The 22,948-nt window shown below is 51.9% G+C and overlaps 1 protein-coding gene across 3 annotated transcripts in view; it reads right to left on the bottom strand.

The window, feature by feature from the left end:
• LOC107147020 (S-adenosyl-L-methionine-dependent tRNA 4-demethylwyosine synthase TYW1-like) overlaps nucleotides 1-22,948 on the bottom strand; it is a 194,855-nt gene that overhangs the window by 47,176 nt on the left and 124,731 nt on the right. Inside the window, exon 16 of one of the 3 annotated variants that reach the window (XM_048789880.1) lies at nucleotides 17,834-18,145. The exons of the other annotated variants lie outside the window; for them this stretch is intronic. Coding sequence (XP_048645837.1) covers nucleotides 18,125-18,145 — 21 coding nt within the window. The 3' untranslated portion in view covers nucleotides 17,834-18,124. Of the gene's footprint in view, nucleotides 1-17,833; nucleotides 18,146-22,948 lie in introns of those variants that run through there. 3 annotated transcript variants of the gene reach the window in all.

Raw genomic sequence — 22,948 nt, 5'->3', positions numbered from 1 at the left:
TGCCCTGACTTGCCCTTGGTGCAGGTGAGGGATGAAGAAAGACTACAGGGTGGGCAAGCTGGAGGGATCAGTGTGAACAGAGAGGACCGGTGGGCACTAGCAGAGGCCCAAGAGGAGGCGATGAAGCTGGCAGTTGGAACAGCCTGGAGCAGGGTTTTCACATGGGCATCCAGACCAGGGCTTTGGCAGGAGAGAGGCCGGGCAGCTGAGAGCAGGCCTGAGCTCCAGGGCCAGCCCTGGGGATGGCTGCAGGCTGGGAGGCTCAGGCTGCGCCCCTCTCTCAGGATCATGCTGCATGGAGAACACACAAAGGACCACAGAAGGCAGACGCTCACATCATTAAGGGCCACCTCAGGACCCCACAGCACAGGGCTCTTGCTGAACATCAGAGGGCAAGCCTGGACCAGGCAGCACCGCAGGCCTGAGCCATGTGCCCAGTTCCTTCTCAAACTGACCGTTGCCCTGACCCCTGCCCTGACCACTGTGCTGGCTTCCAGGAGCCAGCAGAGGGGGCCCACCGATGAGACACTCAGCCAGGACAGATGAAGGGCGCATCTTCCCCTGAGCAGCCCCCAGCCTGGTCAAGGTTGCTGGGCCGCCAAGCGCACTGGCCACTCCACCGTGCGAAGGGGCGGGCAGGAGGGTCTGAAGTCCTCTCCATTGCTGCCCTGAGGACAGCTCAGAAGGCTTCCCCTCATTAGAAACACAGAAAAAGAACAAGAAACCATCCCCCTTGACAACAAGACCACACGGCTCTCATGCAGCTCCAGATGCTGGCCGGGCACCTGCGGCCAGCCTTCCTGGCAGGCATAGGAAGCAGAGCTCAGAGCGTTTCACTTCCACGCTCATCTCTGTCGTGGGGTTTCCCTGGAGCTGCAGTCTGCATCCTAAGCAGTGTGAGGGACTAGGCCAGGACAGTCCAGCCCTTGGAGGTACCACTCTGCATCCTGGAGCCCGTCCCAGGCCTCTGTGCTGGCAGTCTAGCCACATCCAGAGCTTCGCGCACCACTCAATCCCAAGGCACCTGCAACGCACACCCCAACGTCCTCCTCGTAAATCTTGGGTATCAGATGCAAGAGGCCAGGCGTCCTGCCTCCAAGCCCAGGCTCTCTGGACAGGCCCGTGGCCACCATCCTGGTAAAGTTTACTCTCTTCTGGGACTTTGCTTTTTAGACAAAGAAATTGCATATAAAACTTTTAAGCCAGGCACGGTGGCACACGCCTGTAATTCCAGTGACTCGGGAGGCTGAGGCAGGAGGATCACAGGTTCAAAGCCAGACTCAACAACTTACTGAGGCCCTAACCAACTTATCAAGACCCTGTCTCAAAATAAAAAATTGACTGGGGATGTGGCTCAGTGGTTAAGTGCCCCGGGTTCAACCTCTAGTGCACACATACACACAAAAACAGTCTTTAACAGAGTGTAGGACTGAAGAAAGACTTGAACAGAGACCACACCTTCTCCTCACCAACAGAGAAACCTCCCACATGGGTGGAGGGCCACAGTCCTCCAGAAATGGCTTCGTCCACAGTGTGAATTCTGCATGGATCTAACCAAGAGCCTCTGGGGCTTGGGGCTTGGGCAGGAGAACACTGTTGTTTACAGTATCACCTCCACTGGGCCGGGTTCCAACCGAACAAAGCAACAGAACCTGGGTGGACACAGAGAGGGCGGGAAGTGCTGCCAGACCTCGGGGAAAGGCAGGCGGTACCAGGACTCAGGCAGTACCAGGACTCAGGCGGTACGAGGTCACTCAGATTGGTTCTCATCTTACTTTGTCGCTACCAGCTGTGCTGCCCTGGGCATGGTATCCGACTTCTCTGAACCTAGGGTTCTTTCTCTACCTGGTGGGTCTTCAGGCCGACTGTGTGCAGCCACGATTGCCTCTTCCAGCCACACCCTGCTCTGTGCAGGGAGCTGCCTGGGGAGGTGAGTGGGAGATGGGGAGGCGAGTGGGTAACAGGGAGGCGAGTGGGTGACGGGGAGGTGAGTGGGTGACAGGGAGGTGAGTGGGTGACAGGGAGGTGAGTGGGTGATGGGGAGGCGAGTGGGAGACAGGGAGGTGAGTAGAGAGCTGCTGTGCCTACCCTGCATGGCTTCACTGTCACTAATCCACCAGAGACCCCGGAAAGAACACGTCGTTTTCTCCACAAATAGCGAGCACTGTGATGGCATCCAGCCGCCCGCCATCTAAGATGCCCTGTGTCTTGTTCTTTTTTGCAGATGTCACAGGAGGGCAGACTGCACCCTTGACTAAGATCAGAACCTGTGGCGGCCAACCAGAGGCCCCCACGTCAGCTCTCCAGGGCCGTCCCGCCCCAGCCCGTCTCCCGTCTCTCTATTTCTCTCTCTGGTCGGGCACAGAGGCTGGGCTCTGGAAGGTGACCACAGCCTTCCAAGTCATACTCCAGCAAACAGCAGGAAGCAGGCAGGAGAGATGGCAGAGCCCAACACCTCCTCTGCTGGCCGTGGTAGATGGGCTGCCGTGGTCTCCAGGGCACAAGCCAGCAGCACCTGGGACCTTGACCACCCGCAGGTCTCCTCGGGGTCCCATGAGGCTCAGTGTGGGACACTTAGCACCAGAGGACTCAGGGGTGACCCTGGCCAAGCCTAGGAGCAGAGGTCCTAGAGCCAAGCCCTGACCACCTGCCAGGGGTCCGTCCCCAAGGATGGCCCTGTCCCCAAGGATGGCCCTGTTCTGCCCCATGGTACTGGGATCCATGCTGCTGCAGATCTCAGATGCAGGATGAGCCAGAGCTGGGAGCAAATCTGAGCCACTGTGTGACACTGGGCTCCTCACACCTGCAGCTCCTCACAGCCATGGCTGTCATTGACCCTGGTTCACACGGGAGGGCTGGGAGCCCGTGGCCCCCAGTGGGCCCAATGATTCCAGTGAGCACACTGGCTGTGTCCCCCGCTGGCTACTGTCTGTGCGTGGGGACTGCAGCCCACCACAAACACGACAAGCTGGCTGAACGGTGAGATGCACTCAGCCATGTCTCCATGGTGGTTCCCCTGGCATGCACCACGCAGCACCCACGGCAGTGGTGTTGTCCCTCCGTGGAGAGCCTTCATCTCCACAGGTGACCGACGGATGCTCAGAGGCTGAACCATAGGATAACAAGGTTGATGTGAAAGTTTAGCTGACACGATTGTTCCCATTCAGCTTTGAGATGCAGTCCACGGGTCCAAGGTGTACGATCCCAGGGTTTTCGGCCATCACAGAATTCACAAGTATCACCAGAATCTATTTCAAGACATTTTTCATCACCCCAAGAGAGACTTCACAGCAGCTGTCACCCTCCCAGCCCTGGGTGACCATCATGCACTTCCTGTGTCTGACGTCGCCAATTCTGGACACTTAATAGAAACGGAAGCCATGGGGCCCTGTGACCGGCTCCTCCACTCAGCCTGTGGCAAGGTCCATCCACCCAACAGCGAAGGCCCCAGCGTCCTTCCCAGATCTCAGAGTGCCTCTCTGACAGCCTCCTTTTGGTGACCACTGGAATTCAGGAAGAAAGTAGATTCCATCGTCCTGGGCTTTCGGGGCCTCATAAGTGTGCTGTTATCGAGATGAGGCGGGTCTCCCGTGTCTGCACGCACAAGCGCGTGGCCTCAGGAGGATGCAGCTGTGTCACATGGAGGCCCAGGGCTCCCTGTGAGCAGCCGCCATCCCCAGACAACAGAGCTCTCAGCCTCAGCTCAGGGCGTCCACGCAGCTCGGGGCGCTGCACTGCCCTCTGCTGAACAGAGCAGACAACTCCAGCAGAGGAAGGGAAAGAGATGGAAGGGCCAGGCCACCTGCCTTGGACCAATTTTTGTCACTTAGAAGTCATCGCGCTGCACCGGGCCAGCTGGCAGGAGGGCAGCGGGTGACTTGGAGGAGGTCCTCCAGGGCATGCTGGCCTCCATCCTGCTCAGCACAGCCTCCACAGCTTCAGGAACTCCCTGGACTCTGCCTGGGACACTTGTCCCAGGTGTCACATCAAGGAGGCGGGGGAGGGGTGGTCAAGTCCAAAGTCATTAGAGCCAAGAGGAAGGGAGTGAGACTCCACGGCCTCAGACCCCAAGCCTGATGTAGCAAGTCCACCAAATCCTGGCGGCTCAAAATGACCATCATAAATGGCTCCCTCCTAATTCCCCTGGGTCAGGAATTTGGAAGCGGCATTGGGGACTCTAGCTCAGGGTATCTTGGGGTCTTCGGTCTGCTGTCGGCTGGAGCTGGAGACCCCTAAGAAGGTCAGCCACGGCTGGTGGTCAGGCTTCCCACGGGCCTGCTCATGTGGCTAGTGGGGACACTGGCAAGACTGCTTCCTCCACCGGCCCTCGTCTCCCTATGACATGACGGCTGGCCTCCCCCAGAGCCTGACCCGAGGGCCAGCCACGAGCTAACCTGTCCCCAGGTCCTTCTCCTTGACGTCTCAGCCACACTTGCTCCCTATCCCACAGCTGGCCCAGCAAGCCTCAGCTCCGTGTGGGCACCAGGGCACGAACACAGGAGGCGACAGTCCTGCGCCAGCCAGAGGCCCGGTGACCATGTTACTATCTAGTTCTCTCCCGTCTGTGCTGTGAAGGCCAAAGCCCAGCTCCTGCCTGCTCGACCCCCTCTAGAGCCCTCTGCAGGCGTTCACCCAGCCTGTAGCAGAGTCCGCAGCAGGATCCCCACGTCCTGAGAGGGCCCAGTTCGTGGAGAGCTGCAGGCGGTTGAGCCGGTCTCCCCTGCGTGGGTCCTCCAGGTGTTTAAGCAGCGGCCAGGTATGTCCTCCAGGACGTATGGGACAGACTTGCTCCACATGCCCGGGTGCTCGCAGGTGGCCACCGGGGCCCCTGTGGGCTCCCTCAGCTTCCTTCTCTCTGTCCCAGCAGGCCGAGGCCACCACGGAACCTGTCCCTTCCCTCTGCCTGAGCCCCAAGATCGCCCTTCTCCTCCAGCCAAGGCTCTTCTGGTAGCAAAACCAGAAAACAAATGTCAAGAAACATGGACAAGAACTGGGGTGCAGGGGCTGGGCTGGGGCTCCACTGCAGAGCGCGCCTCACCTGCTGAGGCACTGGTTCGATCCTTAGCACCACAGACAAATAAACAACAACAACAAAAAGTCCATCAACAACTAAAAAATATTTAAAAAAAAAACTGGGATACAAATTTGCTTGGACTCTGAGAGAAATCTTTATTGTTCCCAAAATATAATTTAAGAGATCTGAAGCTAATGCACAGGAAGCAACATATTTAAGAATTGCTCTGATACCTAGCACTCTTCCTAACCTCCTTTATGCTAATTAAAATTTCTTCTATGAACCACTTGGGGTTTTCAGATTGTCTGCAGATACGTCAAGTTCTGCTTCTTCACCCTCATCCCCCCAGCCCTTCTCTCGTCCCCTCTTCCTCACCTGCTGGGCTCTCCAGTGCATCGTGAAACCCACGTGGTGACCATGGGCACCCCTGTTTTATGTCTGAACATCCTTTTTTCCGGCTTTGATGATGGCACAAGGTCTGTACCAGACAAAACCCACCTGCCCCTAACAATTAGAAGCTATAAACAAACCATTAGAATGACCACATCCCATCCCTAGGAGTGGCCAACCGCCGGCAGGATGGGGGACACATGCCCTGAGCATCTCAAGCTCCCCTCCACAGAGGGCAGCCCCAGGGGCAGGTGAGGCCTGCACTGGGGCAGCTGCACTTGGCTGCAGGGGCTCAGGGTGGGGGCAGGCGAGGGACTCTCCCCAGAGAGGACATCCATACTGTTCACCCTGGCACCCCCAGTGCAGCTGGTGGGCGTGGCCAGGGGGGCCTGTGGCAGGGGGGCCTGGAGTGTGGCTGCCTGCCCACTCTGCTGCCCTGAAACCAACCCCTTCACCCTGCTTCTCCATGGCTGAGCCCACCTGTTGGGAGAAGGTGAGGCATGCGTGTCACCCAGAGGTATGCACCCACGGCTGCCCACGACATCTTCCTGGGGTGCGGCCAGAAGGACTCAGAGCCCAGCCCAACCCCTTGCGGCAGCTCAAGCAGCAGAGCCAGTGCCCAGCTCCCTGTAGCCGGGCCAGGCTCTGGGAACTTCAGCAGTGCCCATGTTGGACAGGCAGAGGAAGAGGCCCAATATCACCACAGGAAATGAGTCTCCTGAACACTCCAGTTTTAAGTGAAACCCAGGAGGCCACGACCTAAGGTTAGGAACTCAGGCAGGAATCGAGGCTGCGCCCCACAGGTGAGGGCAAGGAGACCCTAGCAGATGCCCCCGGGGAGCGCCCGGGAGCTGACCTGCTGGAACAAAGCTTAACATTCCTTAGGGAAAGCGGAGGCCATTCCAGGTGTGCATGTCCCCCACAGGCGTCAGGACAGCATCGAATGCTAGACGTGCGAGGCAGTGAGACTCGGGAAGGCCTGCTTAAATACCAGATAAATGTCAAAGGGTTTTATGGGGGAAATGGATATAAAGGATAAAGAGAGAATCTCAGAAAAGACACGGGAACTGGGAGCAGGGATAATCTGCTCCGTGTCTGAGCCCAGGCCTCTCCCGCCCTCCCGGCCTCTCCTCCACTCTGCTCTTCCTCCTTCCGTTTCCATTAGACCCCTGCCCTGCCTTTTAAAAACTTCTTTTACACATGAGAGAAAATGTTCACTCCCTGACTTTCCGAGTCTGGCTCATTCCCTTAGCATGATGTTCCCCAGTTCCATCCATTGACCAGAAAAGGCCATATCTTCATCCCCCTTTGGGGCGGAGTAAAACTCCATTGTGTCCCTACACCACATTTTCCTCGTCTGTTCATCTGTTGACAGGCACCAGGCTGGCCCCATAGCTGGCCGCTGTGGACGGTGCTGCTGTGGGCCTCAGAGTGCATGTGCCACCACAGCTTGCTGGTTTGGGTTCTTGTGATAAATACCAAGGAGCGGGACAGCTGGGTCATGTGGAGGCTGCGTCCCTTCTCTCTTGAGGAGTCTCCATACTTCCTTCCCGGGTGGCTGTCCCAACCTGCAGTCCAAACGACGGTGTACAAGCTCACCTTTCCTCCCACACCCTCGCCGGCCTCTATTGTTACCCATGTCCTTGAGACTTGCCATCCTGGTGGCAGTGAAGAAAGACTCAATGGAGCTTTGATGTGCCTTTCCCTGATTGCCCAGGATGTGAACGCTGTTTCATGTACTTTTTGACCTTCTTTTGAGAGAGGTCTGCATAGTTTGAGCAACAGGAGATGAAAGGCCTCCCGCCATGTTCTTGGACAGGCAGATTCAGCGTTGTTAAAAATGGCCTTCTACCAAAGCACTGTGCAGATTCTACACAATCCTCATTGAAACGGCGATGACAAAATTCCCAGAACTAAAAAAAACAGTCCCAAAATTCATTTGGAAGAACTGCCAAAGAAGTTCTGAGTAAAAAGGGGCTGGCGGCATCGAGATACCTGTTCTCAAAACACACCACAGAGCTCCCGTCACAAAACAGCATGGCACTGACACCAGAACCAAGACCCAGGAATGGGAGACACGGGACCAGCCCACGAGACCCAGTCTCCTGGCCCTTGGTGAAAGGGCCAAAAACCTGTTGGAGAAAACACAGCCTTTGTAACAAATGGAGCCTGGACAACTGGTTATCCACACATAGCAGAATGGAACTAGTTCCCTTTCATCCTGCACAAAAGCCAACTTAAAGTGGACCAAAGACCTAGGAATTAGGCCAGAAACTTGAAAGTGCTACAAGCAAACAGGGTCAACCCTCGGACACAGAGACGCAGGCACCGACTTCCTTAACGAGACCCCAAAAGCTCAAGAAATAAAACCGAGAATCAATAAGTGAGCTGCACAAAACTAAAAGCTTCTAGCCAGGCACACGCCTGTAATCCCAGCAGCTCAGGAGGCTGAGGCAGGAGGATTGCAAGTTCAAAGCCAGCCTCAGCAAGGGCGAGGCCCTAAGCAACTCAGCGAGACCCTGTCTCTAGGTAAAATACAAAATAGGGATAGGATATGGTTCAGTGGCTGAGTGCCCCTGAGTTCAATCCCTGGTACCAAAAGGAAAAAAAAAGAAAAAAGAAAAATTTAAAAGCTTCTGCACAGGAACACAAAACGATTAGGAGTGTAACGAGAGCCCACAGGGTGGGAGAAGATCTCTACCGTCACTCTTCTGACTGGAGGCTAATATCCAAATATATAAAGAACCCAAACCTTCTCACCAAACACCAGACAAGGCCTTGGAGCAGGTGCTGTCACATGGGGGCCTCGGACACCTGCCCTCTTGACAGCCCCCTCCCCTGCTCAGACTCCACCTCTAGACCTGGTGTCACTCGTCCTACTTAACAAGCAACCGTTTCTTAACTGTTTTAGGTTTTCCTTTTTTAAAGAGCTCTACATTCTCTTTTTATTATTTGTGTTGCTGTTTTCCTACCAAAGACCTGAAGCAACCCTGAAGGACATCAGCCTGCATCACTTCAGGCATCTTCGTCCTCTGTGCCTCACCTCGGGGTTCACAATGAGCTCATCGTTCCCTTTGCCTGCTCCTCTACTTGCCGGCCACTGAGTGTACCTGTAAAACCTGTGGAGCTGTCCTCATCGCAGCGGGCCAGGGGGAAGCCCTTCAGCTACCCCTCCTGGCTGACCCGTCCTCCTGCAGTGCCCTGGCCTGAGACCGGGTTCCCTCAGGTCCTGCTCCCTCCAGCACCCTCCAGGATTCTTCCCCAGGGGCCGTCAGGAGGGTGGAGGGCGAGGCTCGGCCTCTCCTGTCCTGAAGCCACACCATGCTCCCACTTTCTGAATACCCACAGCCTTCGGGGTCCCAGGCGCTCAGCTCCTCCCACCCACGCAAGCCTGGGCCTCCATTTTCTCCTCATCCCATTAACGTTCTTATTTCAATTTCTGAGGTTTTCCCTCCACATGGTGCTGCTGCCTGCAGTACCCGGGACCTCCCCATGTCCACCATGATGTGCCCTCAGTACCCGGGACCTCCCCAGTCCACCATGGGACTGCCTGCAGTACCCGGGATCTCCCCACTTCCACCTCCCGCCCTCCAGCCCCTGCTGCACCTCGTTCCCACACCTCGCCTTCCCTGGGGACCGGAGGGAGAGTGGCTGATGCTGGCCCCGGGCTGACATACTCACAGGTGGTCTCACAAGGAGCCTGACAGACTCTGTGTCACTGTCCCGATTTCCAAGATCAGCAGGGACGCTCCGGTCACCCCCAGCGGCCCCCAGAGGGTGTGGAGCTGAGAAGACAGAGGAAGGAGGGCAAAGGGCAGGAAAATGGAAGAGGGGACAGGAGACCAACTGCCTGGAGCCCTGCTGCCTCTGGCCCTCACACACATGTCCACTCCCGAGTGGCAAAGCCCGCGTCTCAGAGACCCTGGGGGGTCACAGTCGAGGCTCCGGCTGAAGATCCTGTAACACAAAGGTCGGGGTCGCCCAGGCCAGAAGATGGCTGTGCAGCCTGGCAGGCAGGTCCCAAGAGCCTGGGAGCCTCTCGCCCTCCTGGTGACTATGCGGCCATGAGGAACCCTCCCCATGTGCCCTGCGGGCTGAGGGACTGCAGAGGCCACAGTCTAACTCCAGGGGGGGTGTGACGAGGACAGGAATATAGGTCCTGTAACATGGATGTCGTCCAGTCCATTTCGAGGCCAGCAGCTGACTCCTTCCTGGTCCTCCCACACGTAGAGGGCGGGGCCGGCCCTAGGGCTCTCAGGTCAGGGAAGGGGAATGACAGGTCAGGCTGTCACCCAGGCCCCCAAGTATGCACATTCAGGTCACAGTCCACAAAGGAACCCGAAGAAGGAGGAGGTGACAAGGAGCCAGCAGCTGGGGGCCAAGTGGGGTAGGGGACCAGTGGCCCCAGGTCTTTGGAATCCTGGGGCATCAAAGTCACTCTTCCTTTTCACCCATCACCAGTCTCTGCTGACTGCTGCATGAGGGCCCCTCGAGGGCTGCTGGTAGCCGTCTATGCAGTGACCACTCCGGCTGGCCTCCTAGGAGCCTTCGCGGGAGCAGAAGTGCCAAAGGCAAGCCCAGAGCTCCAGGAAGAGGCCAGCAGGACCCCAAGTCAGGCTCAAGGTGCCCCAGCCCCACTCAGCACTCGAAGGCTGCCGTAACCCCCCGGGACCTCCCTGTGGGCTGACTGCCCCCACCAAGGGACTGACTCGTGATCTCCACTGTGAGGTGTCAAGAGGTGGGATGGGTGAGATCTCGAGAGGTGACTGGATCATGGGGCCCATGGATGGGGTAATGGTTCATACTGAGAGCGGGTCTGCTGTCCCAGCCATTCTGGCTCTTAGACTTGCCGTCCTTGCCTGGGATGCCAGTAACACCTGGGACCCTGCAGAGTCCCCATCAGCAAGAAGGCCCTCGCCAGATGCAGCCCCTTGACTCGGGGCCTGGCAGCTTCCAGAACTGTGAGCCAAATAAACCTTTCTTCTTTCTCAACTACCCAGCCTGTGGTATTTAGCAATAGCAACAGAAAACCCACTAAGATAGGAATCAGGATCCAGGAAAGGCAAATGTGGGTTCCGTCTCATACCTTTAGCAAGAATGTCTGCTATTCTCAAAACTTATTGACAAATAAGACTAAAAAACATTGGCAAATGAAATCTGACCATGTGATCAAAGAGTTTTGGCCACTTCCAGTTTATTCCAAGAATGCAAGAGAGTTGACTATTTTTTTTAAAGAGGGGAGAGAGAGAGAGAGAGAGAGAGAGAGAGAGAGAGAGAATTTTTTTAATATTTATTTTTTAGTTTTTGGCGGACACAACATCTTTGTTTGTATGTGGTGCTGAGGATAGAACCCGGGCCGCACGCATGCCAGGCGAGCACGCTACCACTTGAGCCACATCCCCAGCCCCAAGATAGTTGACTATTAAAATATCGAACATCATGCAATGTATGTGACAAAATCCAGGACCAATAAGAAAATTCATATCACAATTTCAAAAGAAGCTTCCAAAGATCCATGCTGGTTAATAGTTACTCTTGATAAAATATAATAACTTGAACTAAAGGGATTTTTCTCTAGCATAATGAAGAGTTTATATTTTAATTCCACAGCCAACAGTAACATTATAGCAAAGAACATTTTGACTGGGGCATTTCTGTAAAATGAAGAATAATGCAAAAATACCAGCAAGCACTATGACTTTTTTACCATGTTGTAGAAATCCTGATTGACTGAAAAAAAAATGTGAAATAGACACAAAATGTATAACAATTAGAGTAAGATAATACACATTCACATCGAACACAATACTAAAACATCCACGTGTGTTAAGGAAAAACCCTGAAAATTAACAAGAAAATTCGGTAAAGGGAGATGAACTTTTAAAATTTATAGTTTTTTCATTTACATAGAAACAGGGTGGGAGAGAGTCTTTCCAAAATGACAACAGAAAGCTAAGCCCAAAAAGAAATATTTTCTGAGATCCTGAACAGCATTGAGCTCGGGTATATTTTTTTAATGTGGAATTGCTTTTAAAGGTTTTAGTTTTGCTAAACAGGGTCAGGCGAGCTGTTCGGAAGTCAGATGTGTTATCAGGCCTCTGTGGCCTCACTCCCCTCACGTGCTGCCCTTGGCTTCTTCCCCTGGACACCTGCCTGGACTCTGGGCATGGCAGTAGCATCCACTCCCTGCCCTGTGTCCACAGCCTGGCTTCCCTTACACCCTTAAGACCTCTGGGCCAGAGTCTGCTTTTGCCATTTTGTCCCTGCATGTGATACCGGCTTTCTCCTTCTGCAGAGAGGCAAGATCCCTTCCCGTCTCTCACAGAGGCACCCTGCCAGAGACCTCGCCCTCCGCTTGTCCAGACCCCAGGGTCCCCACCACTGAGACTGTAGCAGGGGATGCCCGCTCATTCTCTGGTGGAAATGGCCCGGTGACAGTAGACAACAAGGACGCTTTGCTCTCAATGGCCACCCCAGTCAAACCTCCCCAACATGGGAGCTCCCGTCCCCAGGACGCCCCGTAGGTAGTCTCATAAATAATTTTAAGAACCTCCGCCTCTTTAGGCTTAGTACACAGATCTGGCTGCAATATAAATTAGACAGCCTAAGTCAATAGGCCAAATCTGGAATTTGGGACCTTTGATCCCAAGATTCTCCAGGATTTAGACAATTTCCTCCAACACAATGGCAAACGGCCTGAGGTCCTGACCTCCAAGCATCCTGTGGCCTTTGCTCAAAGCCCCCCCCCCCCCCCGTTAAGCCCTGCTCTGCTCTCCAGTTAATTCTCGTGGCTGCTTCTGCACAAGCCCCCAGATCAAGTCCTGACCCCAGCCCTCTTCTTCATTTAAAATCAAGAGGTGGGTTGGTCCCCCTCACCCAGGCGTGGGGTGTCGGTCCTGACCTGCTGCTGTTTCTTCTCTGTGTGGCAGATTCGGTGTGTGGGACAGAGGAAGGCTGAAGACAGCTGAAGGCAGCTGGCCAGGGCCACTCCTGGCAGCATGAAGGTCTCGAGTGCCAAGTCTGACCCCGACAGCCCTCGGAATACCACATACTGACCATATCTGCCTCCATTCCTGGTGGTTTCTACCCCAATTCTGTCCACATTGTCTGCCTCTTAAACAGGGACCCATTATGGAAGATTCCCAAGGTAGAGCTCCCCTCGCTTTAAAATCAGACTCCCCTCCTCTGGCGAGAATCAGTCCTAGTTCAGGGATCCAGATCATCCATTTTCTCTCTGGTGACATCACCCAGGGCACTAGCAGGCTTGCCTCCACCTTCAAATTGAGGAGCAGAATATGAATCATGGTCCTGTGAGTGTGAGGACCCAAAGGACAAAGGGAACATGCAAGAAGTTTTAAGGACACGACTAGCTGGCAAACGTCCTCCCTTGTGTTAAAATAGTTGGCCACAGTGGAGAATTGTTTTCTGCACCCAAACCTGGCCTGATTACCAACTGGGAAACTGGCTTGAAACCAAAAGGAAGAAAAGTGCCACTTTTAAACTCAAGCAGCTTGTGGGACCTAAATGATGGCTCTCTTATCTCCTCTCGGCCATCTACCACCCTGCCTTCTCACCAAGGGCCTCCTAAACACTACTGCCCAGGGAGAAAGGATGGAATGATCTTGTACAGACAAGTCTTCTCCACTCTGAGACTCTCTCCTAAGGATTCCAGAGCTCTCTCATTCTCTCACTAACTGCACTTTGGTGCACTTGGGTCCGAGACGTTCTGCTTGCTCTTCCACTAGAGTGATTATGGCTCACTTTACACCTGGCGTTTCCAACTGCACAGGCCTCCGTAAGTTTCTAATAGAGGCTTTAGTAAGCATGTGCAGCGTTGCCTCCTACCTGTGGAGATCTACCTCCAAAGAGCCACAAGACCTCTGTTTCCTGTCTGTGTTATGGACGTGGCGCTGCTGTGTGTTGTGTTGTTGTGTCTACATGTGCTTGTGTCCATATGTCATGTGCCTGGCATCAGAATTGGCATATAGATAAAAGAGCATTCTTAAACTAAAGATTGAAAGAGATATGGATCCAAATTGACTTAAAGAGTTCATTTAAATTAGGTAATGGATGAGAATAAGGAGGTCTTTAAAATTACTAACTCACAAGTTTTTCTAGGTGATCGGACAATTAACAGAGTCTGGGTTTCTATAAAATGTCCAGAATGTAATATCTATTGTTTCTAGGATTTTTCTTCAACAAAGAATAGATAGCTAGTACTATTAACTACACTTGTCTGATGTCTGGTTTTTACAGTTAAAAATGAATAAATTAGATTTCATATTAATATCAATGGGATTAATCATAAATGTCTTTGTTAGAGGAAATATCTGATTAATTTACAAAGTTAAAGTGTTAAAACATCAATTGCTAATTATAAAATCAAGTACTCTTCTTAAATTCTACAAGGTAATGTATTTAAACATTAAATGTGTTTTATAAATTGGTAAATGAAAAAAAAGAGTTTAAGATTTCATTGTTTCTGGGTCTCCACTACAGCAAGGTTACTAAGAGTTCAAGAAGTTCTAACAGGTGCAATTCTATATGCAAAGAGTTCAAAAAGTTTCAGCTGTGTTTCCAATTAAAATACCCAAAATAGCATGAAGTATTTCATCTTACTAAGAGAATTAAGTGGAAAAATTCAAAAATTTCATAAGAAAGGCTTTTTTTCCCCTAAGGTCAAATATTAATGTACAACTCTGGTTAAACAACAACTGTTATTTTAGAGTTTTATACTACACTATAGATTCTGGATTTTCCTAAATGTATTCATATCTTCCAAGTATACAAGTCTTTAAAGTATAAAGTTTAAAAGAACATTTTACCAAGCTGGTGCTCTTCAAACTAAAGTTTAAAGTAATGTTTTGGGATTATAAATATAATCCCATATGCCATTTAAAAACATAAATACTATGTTTTTTAGTTCATGGCCTTTATACAAACTAAATGTTTTTACTCTTGTTAATTTCATTTTGTATTTTTCTTCTAAATTCTAACTATTATCTGTTAGTGCCTACAAAAGTACAACTTTTAATATAACAACCTGAATTAATTTGAGATTAAATAGGCCATCATCTACATTAATGGTAAAACCCAGTACTCTTACTTTAAAACTAATAAAACTTCCTTGCTGGATGTTTAAGACCAAAACTTGGAGTCAAAACTTAAGGAATAAAAAGGCCAAGAAAAAAATTGCCAATATTTGGTTATTGCCCTCTGAGTCAGCTTGAACTCAGGGAACAAGGGAACTTCTCTAAGGGATTGGCAACTTAGAGAAGGGCCACATGACCTCCCCATCAGAGGGATCCATGAGACCCTGGAGAACAGAAAGCCAACCAATGCACATGCTGCAAAGAGAAGGGTCACTAGAGAAGGAGACACCCCGATGCTTCCAAGGGAAGCCACATGGTCAAGGAGACCCTGGTCCATCCTGGCAGATGAAACTAAAGGAACTAAGAGGCTCTCAAGTTCCCAAGAGTGACCCCTGAGGGAACTCAGCTGACTCTTAACAATAGATAGGAACAAGGTCAATTTGACCAGCTTGGTCTTAGAAACCTAGCAAAAACAATCATAACCAAAGTACAGCCAGTCTTGGGCATTTAAAAGAACAGACAACAGTTCTTTTAATGGAACGTAAGACATAGACTTGTGTCAGCCCCGCAGCCCTGGTACCCCACCCCACCCCCAAATTCTGAGGCATGTTTTCCTTTGCAAGGCTCATATTGACCCCTGCCTACAAAAAGTTGGGCTGGCCTCTGTATCTTGGTCTTCCTCACTTCTCAAATTAATCATGTTGATCGTGCTTGCTATGCATCAAAGGACTGAGCTCCTGAGATCATGGCATGTGTCCTGAATCTGAGTGGGGCACAATGGCCTTGATTAAGGAGAAAAATAAGGCCCTAACTGTACTACCTGCTACGTACCTTAGATGTATGTTTCCTGGCACTTTAGAAGAACATATCCTGTTTTATTGCTGGAAAAAATGTTTTCCTAGCACTAACAAGTCAGCTAATCTTCATCTTTCTCATAATAACCTTTCTTCTCTGAATTCTTAATTTTGTATAGAAACAGCTTTTAGTAAGTGACCTGCTCCATTCAAACTGCCTCCTGAAAGCATGTCAAAGCCTCCTCTTGTGCTCAGAATTCAACTCTCTGAAACCACAAAAAGGGGCCTTTGCCTGCAATGACCTTGAGGCTCCTTCTGTATACACCCCTCTCAGCCCCAGAGGTGCACACTGGGAAATCACGGTACCCTGAGGTTTGGCCTGGCCTGGGGTCCGGCCAGGGTCGGCATCTGCTGGGGTGTGGAATGCGTGCCCTGGCCCAGTGCAGACGACTCTCCTCCCCAGGGTGGATGCCACACCTCACCTCCTGTCCCTGTCCTTCTCGGGCCCTTCTCCTCCCTCTGCTCTTGTCCTGCTGTCAGGAGGACGGTGGGGAGCAGGACCACAGTGGCCTGCCCCAGGGGACGTGGAAGCTGCTCCCACACAGGGCCTGGGGACCTGCCTGTGGCACCCACCTGCACTGTCCCTTCAGTCCTGCCAGCTGCTAGAAGGACCCACCGTGCTGTGCTCACCACCAGAGGGCGTCCTTCCCTCCCCGTGAGCTGCCTCCTGAGGTCCTGTCTGTGTCTGTGGGCAGGATAGTAGTTCACATATTGATTTTGCTATTGATTCTAAGGCTATCGATCCTTCATTTCCTTGGAATTTTTTTGCCATTTTCTATTTTTTTTTCATTTTAAAATAAATAATTGAGTGATTTTTACAGTAAAAATATGGGTCTCCTGGTGCCTCTGTCCTTGGATGCATCGGGTGCTGAGTGGAAAAGGACCAAGCACTCATCTTTGGGACTGGCATGCGGCTGACAGCAGCCACGTGCACTGGTGCCTCTCAGCCTCCAAAGCCACTGCAGTCGGGTGATATGGTCTCAGCAGGGCATGACTGGGTAAGGGGCCCCGTGGGGACTCTGTGTAATACCCTTCCAAATTTACTACAAATCTGAAGTTATTCCAAAATAAAACATTCATTGAAAACAACAAAAATCAATCTGGGAATCGTTTCACTCCTATTGACATTCATGAACTTCCATTCAGGAGGTTTTGCCTCCTTCACACAATTCCCTCTGGTTTTTAAGGTCTTGCATTTTACTCTTTGTCCACCTGGGTTCATTCTGGTGTCTGGCAGAGAATCAGACCCGATGCTCTTTTCTCAGAGGTCCCATCACTGTCTCTTAGATCCCTTGAGCCACCTTACGCCTGGCCGTGACTTTGAAATGCTTCCTTCACCATATTTTGAATTTGGATGTTGGACTTCCAGGCTTTTGCTTCAGTCAAAAGGGAAAAACAGAGACTGAATTTAGGCACTTTCATGAAATAGTCAAAATTGGGCAAAATATCTCATAAAATATATGAAATAATGGCTCTCAAGATAGTGGACACAGGTGTCAAAGACCCCGAGAGCCCCCTGGGATGGGAAATAAGGTGCCGCGGAGGCATGCCCAGCTCAGGGCCAGGATGAGTGTCCAGGCCACAGTGCTTGGGGGAGAAGCCCAGCGGCTCCCTGAGTCGAGGGTCCGGGGCTAGAGGCCAGGGAAGCCAAGGCCGTGGAGCTCCTGGGACCAGCTCTGGGGATCCGGGGCGGCACGGGGGAGTCCAGAGGCCTGCGGAGGGCTTTCAGCTGAGTGCCCACCCCTGTGCGCTCGAGGAACAGCCTCGAGGAACAGGTCAGGGGGCAGTCTTGGGGGTCACAGCCCTGGTAGTCTTCCCCACTGGCCAGGCAGCCCCAATGGACCACAGTAAGCATCCACCTCAGTGGAGGGGAGGTGGCCCAGAGGGCATCGGGGATGAACAGAGCCAAGCGCCAGGTGTGGAGCCAGAGGCGCCTGCTCCTGATCACCCGGGATGCGCACAGCACGTGGACCTGAGTCTGTGCCCATGGCTGTGATGGCAGGCGCCTCTGCTCACACCCCAGAGGTCGAGACCCAGGGATACGGGCCCAGCCCACAGGCGCCCCTCTGGCTGCAAAAGGGGTCTTCACCGCAGCCTTGCTCAGTGTGGGTGGGCTGGGAGAGAACTCAAGGGCACAGTCCACTGCATGAGGATTCCCCACGGCCCCAGTACCTCCAGAGGCCACCACACACCATCACGTGGGGTGGAAGCCAAGGTGCGGAGTTTAGGGACACAATGCTAAGACCAGGCAGCCTGCTTAGACCTGCTTGGACTAAAGGACAGCTGACCAGGTGAGACCACCCAACTTCATGCTGCCGGCAGGAAACTGACTCTAAATATAAGACAAAATAGGTCAAAAAAATTTTTTTATTTTTAAAGTAAAGAAACATAACATGTCAACCCTGTTTTTAAAGTAAGAGCAGGTGCAGCTGTATTAATATCAAATAAACAGACTCCAGAGTAGAGCCCATTCCCAGAGATCAGAAGGTCATTTCACAGTGATGGAGTACCACCAGTCAGGGCAGTGACACAGAATCCTAGCATCTGTACCTCCGCAAAGAAAGCTCCCCAGCAGACGAAGACACCAAGAGCAACTCAGCAGGAGGGACCACAATGCAGTGGGGCCGAAGACAAGGGTCTGCAGTGACAGGGAAAAGCCAGCAGACAGGAGGCCAGGGGGACAAGGACCCAGCGTGTCCATAGGCCTGGTCTTCTTTCCAGTTCAGAGGGCAGAGCGCTCCTGCAGGACGAGACACCCCGGCCAGAAGTCCTGATCAGCTGAAAAGATGCAAGTCCTGCGAAGAACAGCCTCTGATCAAATGGAATCCAACTAGAACTCATCACAGCAGGACATCTGGAAAGCCTAACTATTTGGAAACTAAATGGTACTTTTTTTAACTTTTTAAAACCTGGTCTCATCAAGCTGCCCTGGCTGGTTCTGAACTCCTCAGATCAGGGTTTCTCCCACCTCGGCCTCCTGCGTGGCGGGGACTCTGGATACCCACAATTACCCAGGGTCAAAGAGGAAACCAAGGGAAGTCAGAAAGCATCTCAAATAGGACTTAAAAAGGAGGCACAGCACATTGTCCCTCATGAGACCACTCACTGAGGACCTCTGCAGGCGCTGACCCTTGTGAGATGGGCTTCAGCAAGGACCATTGCTGACATGGCCTGGCTGTTGACCTCGTCACCGCAGTGTCCTTGGGCACTTCTGAATGGCCAGAACCACCACTGTGTGCTCTGGGCTGTTGTGAGTAACAACGGTTACCTGAACGCCAGCACTGCCACCCCAGGACAGCCACCTGACACCCGGAAAGCAACGTGACAGGCGGGGGCATGGCATGCACAGCACGGACCCTGGGCCAAGGACGGTGCAGCCCCTATGGGGTGGAGCTTGGAGGCCCCCTGATTTCCTTGTCCTGCTCAGAATGTGCGTGAGTGGAACCCATGAGCTGTGTTTCCGGGGTTTTCCACTTAGTGTCTTTAGACTGTGCCTGACCAGGGTTAACAGAGGGCAAGAAAGGAAGAGGGGACGACTGTCTGCCGTGTGTCACCGTGGACATAGAGCCACCTGAACATACACACCTATATATACACATGTGTGCGTGTGTGTGTGCACGCGCATGTGAGCGAGCTGCCGGGGCAGTGGCACAGGCCTATAATCCCATGACTCAGGAGGCTAAGGCAGGAGGGTCACAAGTTGCAAGCCAAGCTAGGCAACTTTGTGAGACCCTCTCAATTTAAACATAATTTTTTTAAAAGGGCTAGAAGTATCAGCGTAGAGGGCCTCTGGGTTCAATCCCCAGCACTACCAAGAAAGGAAAGCAAAGAAAGAAAGAAAGAAGCAACAGAAGACTTTGATGGTTAGAAGGGAGGCCAAGGGAGTGCAGGGGAAGAGGTGGGAGGGCTTGGGAAGTGCTGGGGCTGCGTCCCCGTCTACTGAACCACAATGAATCCCACTTATGTAGGTCATGATGATGCATTGATTAAAACAATATAATAACAGAAAGAGGTCAGCAGAGGGGAGCAGGTGGGCAGGGAGGGGGGAGGGCAACTACTGGGGAAGGAGACTGAGCAGATCACGCACGTAAGATGTGACATAAGGAGATGCCCGCGTGTGTGACTATAACACACCAACAGAAGGGTAATCTGGTGACCTGGAAAGTGTCCACAGTTCTTTTAAGTGGGAAACATGGGCTAAACATGACCTTCAAATTCCTAAGAGGTGAGCAGCCTTTATTCGTGTAAGCCTGGAAGCGATGAGCATGGTTGTCCTTAGGTGACTGGATTTAGTGACTTTTTTGTTTTGTTCTTCTATGTTACCTAACTATTCTACAGTAGATATGATTTCTTAAAACATGCAATATTTCCAATTAAGAAGTTCTGATTGTCACAACTTTCACGTGGCTTAGGGGACTAAGAATGTGCTTTTCTTGTTTCAGTGTTTGGTCCCAGTGCTCTTGACTGTTGGGAAGCTTCAGCTGTCAAATGATGAAGTCCTGGATTTTACTCTGAAACAAAAGGAAATGGTTGTACAAGATCTCAGGAGATCAATCCGGAAGACTAAGCTAATTCTCTGGAGGAGAAGGAGCCCTCCTGGACCTTCGTGCCTGCATCTCTCTGGTCTCTGTCCGTCCCTTGCTCCCTCCCCAGTCTCTCCTGTGCTCCAGGCTTGGAGCCAAGCTCAAGGCCACACCCCAAAAACCAGCTGTGCCCCTGTCTTGTGGGAGGAGAGTATGACATCAAGTGGATTCAGGAAGGATGTTTTCAGAGCTGAGAAAAAGAACACACACCAGCAAGACCTCAGAAAGCCATCTGAGGACAACAGATGTCCTGAGAACAGGGCTGGGCTGAGCTGGGCTGTCCTCATTCCTGATGACATTCTGAAAGAGCTTTTGCTCTATGTCACTTAAAGACACATGAGGGGCCTCAAGGACATAAAGACTCTGTACAGAATATTCAGACAGTGACTGCAAACCCCACCTCCATATTTGGAGATGATGGATAATAAGTGATAGATAATAGGTAGAGATAGATAACAGGTGAGATATGATACAACAGAGAGAAGATAGATAATAGATAAAGATAGATAACAGGTGATAGATGATACAACAGAAAGACAATGGATAGTAGGTAAAGATAGATAATAGGTGATAGACAGTTGATACAACAGAGAGACAATGGAAAGTAGGTAAAGATAGATAATAGGTGATAGGCAGATGATACAACAGAGAGACAATGGATAGTGGGTAAAGATAGATAACCGGTGACAGATGATACAACAGAGAGACAATGGATAATAGTAAAGATAGATAACAGGTGATAGACGATACAACAAAGAGATGATGGATAATAGGTAAACATAGATAACAGATGAGAGACAGATAATATAATAGGTGATAGATAATAGGTAGAGATAATAGATGACCAATAATAGATAGATGATAGACAGACAGACAGATAGGTAGATGGAGACAGATAGCCCTCAGCAGTCTAGGGCTCTGTTTCTCAGAGTGGCCTGTTGACCACCATATTGCAGTTTTCTGGGCTGCTTCAAAATGCCAGCTCCAGAGCCTCATCTCGACCTACCAATGTGGATCTGGATCTTAACACGCACCAGGGAGCCTGAGACACACTGGACTCACATTTACCCTACTTGGCTATCATCCCACAGTGGAGAATGAGCAACTGGAGCAGGGCTGTAGAGGATTTCATTTTCACGCACCACCCATCATGAATGTAGTATCAGGCACTGTGCCAGGCAGTGGCCTAGGTCTAGTGGGCTGCAGCCTAGGATGGAAAGGTGCGTGTGCTCGCAGAGGGGGGATAATCTTGGCTCAGGAAGGCCATGTCGGTGAAGAGGTACTCAGCTGCAACTTACCAAATGTGCAGCCAACAGCAGCTTTAAGTTATAGATACTTAATTATCTATTATATTGAAAAGCATGGAGGGAAAGCAGTCTGGATTGGGTGGGGTCAAGAGCAAGCTCCTGCCCCCTTGCCACTGTCCTGCTTGGCATTCTTGGCAGGCTCCCAGAGTGGGGTGAATGTCTCTTCCTTTGTCCTCATGTTGTATTTCTTTTAATTCAGCCTGAGGTCACATTGGCAGCACATCAACCTTAGCTCATTTGGCAACAGGTAACTAAAACAGGCCCAAAGGAGGGTCCCCTAAATGGAGCCTCTTCAAGACATGACAAGCTATGTCAAGCTCACCTCCTCGGTTAGAGATGAACAGAACATTCAATGTATGCTTGAGGGATCAGACACACTGCCGATTAAAATGCCACCCCCCTGAGGAACTTCACAACTTCACAGGGATCCGACGGCTGGACTGTGGAGCCCATCAGGAACATTCTAACCGCCCAGTGCAAGGTGGTGCCCTAGGGCATGGTCGCCATGAGACAGCAGGCGCCAGAGGCACCATGTGACTGACCTCCGGGGAAGTTCGTAAACATTTTCAAAATCTAACAATGGCTCACTAGCTTCCCCCACTGTTCCAGAGAGCACAAACCAGGGGCTTCTCTCCTCTCCTCTCCTCTCCTCTCTGGGATGCCAGGGTCCCCTCTCTGAGCGTGAAGTCCTTTCAGGTCCTTGGGAAAGCTGCACCCTTGCCGTGCTCACTGCCTTGTCATGTGACGCCTTCTGCAGAGAATGCCGAGAGCCAGGTGGCTCCAGTCGAGGGCTCTCTCAGCATCTCAGGGACACCCTGGGGACAGTCTGAGGCAAGCACTTGTGTGCACTTTGCACAGACGCTGTCATGTCATCCAGAGACATGACACTTGGTGTAGTGGCTTATATGGGACCAGCTGCTCTCTCTGAAGCTGCACAGAAACAACCCCCAGCCCAGAACTCAGAGCGAGTGACCCCATCTGAACATGAGGCCCAGGCCACTAGATGCAGGAGGACCTTCCCACCCCGGCTCCTGTGTGAACCTGTGCTGGCGACAGCAGAGGCTGGCACAGCCATCCTGGCCAGCAGGAGGTGACGCCCACTGCCTCACATGCCCCTGGACGGTACAAGAGTCTGACCCCAGAGTCTGTTGTGGCAGACAACTATTTTACTCTGGTCCCTGATGCCACAAAGTGTGTGCTATGCCCATCTCCTTGCCAATCACCCAGCTCAAAGATCCCTCAGCCTGGGAGTGTGGAGAGGAGGGGAATTGGAGTGTGGGGAGGTGGGGAGTTGGAGTGTGGAGAGGTGGGGAGTGGGAGTGTGAGGAGGTGGGGAGTTGGATTGTGCAGAACAGGGAACAGAAAGGGAGAGAACCACGGGGAGCCAGGCCCAGAGTCTGCACAGGTCCCCCTGGAGCACCCACCAGACACTGATCAGCACCTCAGTGTGAGGACAGCTACCTGGGCCAGACACAGATCACCCGAGAGGACTAGATGGAGCTGTGCCCAGCACCCACACAGAGCAAGAAGAGCAACGTAGTTGGACAGGAAAAGCCTCCCAACACCTGGGGCATTGGGTTGAGTGGTCAAGAGGGCCTTGCCCTACACTGGACCCTGCTCTGGTCCACCTAACAAACCTCTCAGGCGGGACCCTGAAGAACCAAACTGTTTCCAAGTTCCCTAACTACACCAACTACAGAGGACGACA

Source organism: Marmota marmota, unplaced genomic scaffold (genome assembly GCF_001458135.2).
Source record: "Marmota marmota marmota unplaced genomic scaffold, marMar, whole genome shotgun sequence".
NCBI lineage: Eukaryota > Metazoa > Chordata > Mammalia > Rodentia > Sciuridae > Marmota > Marmota marmota.
This window is presented reverse-complemented; position numbering and strand designations above follow the sequence as displayed.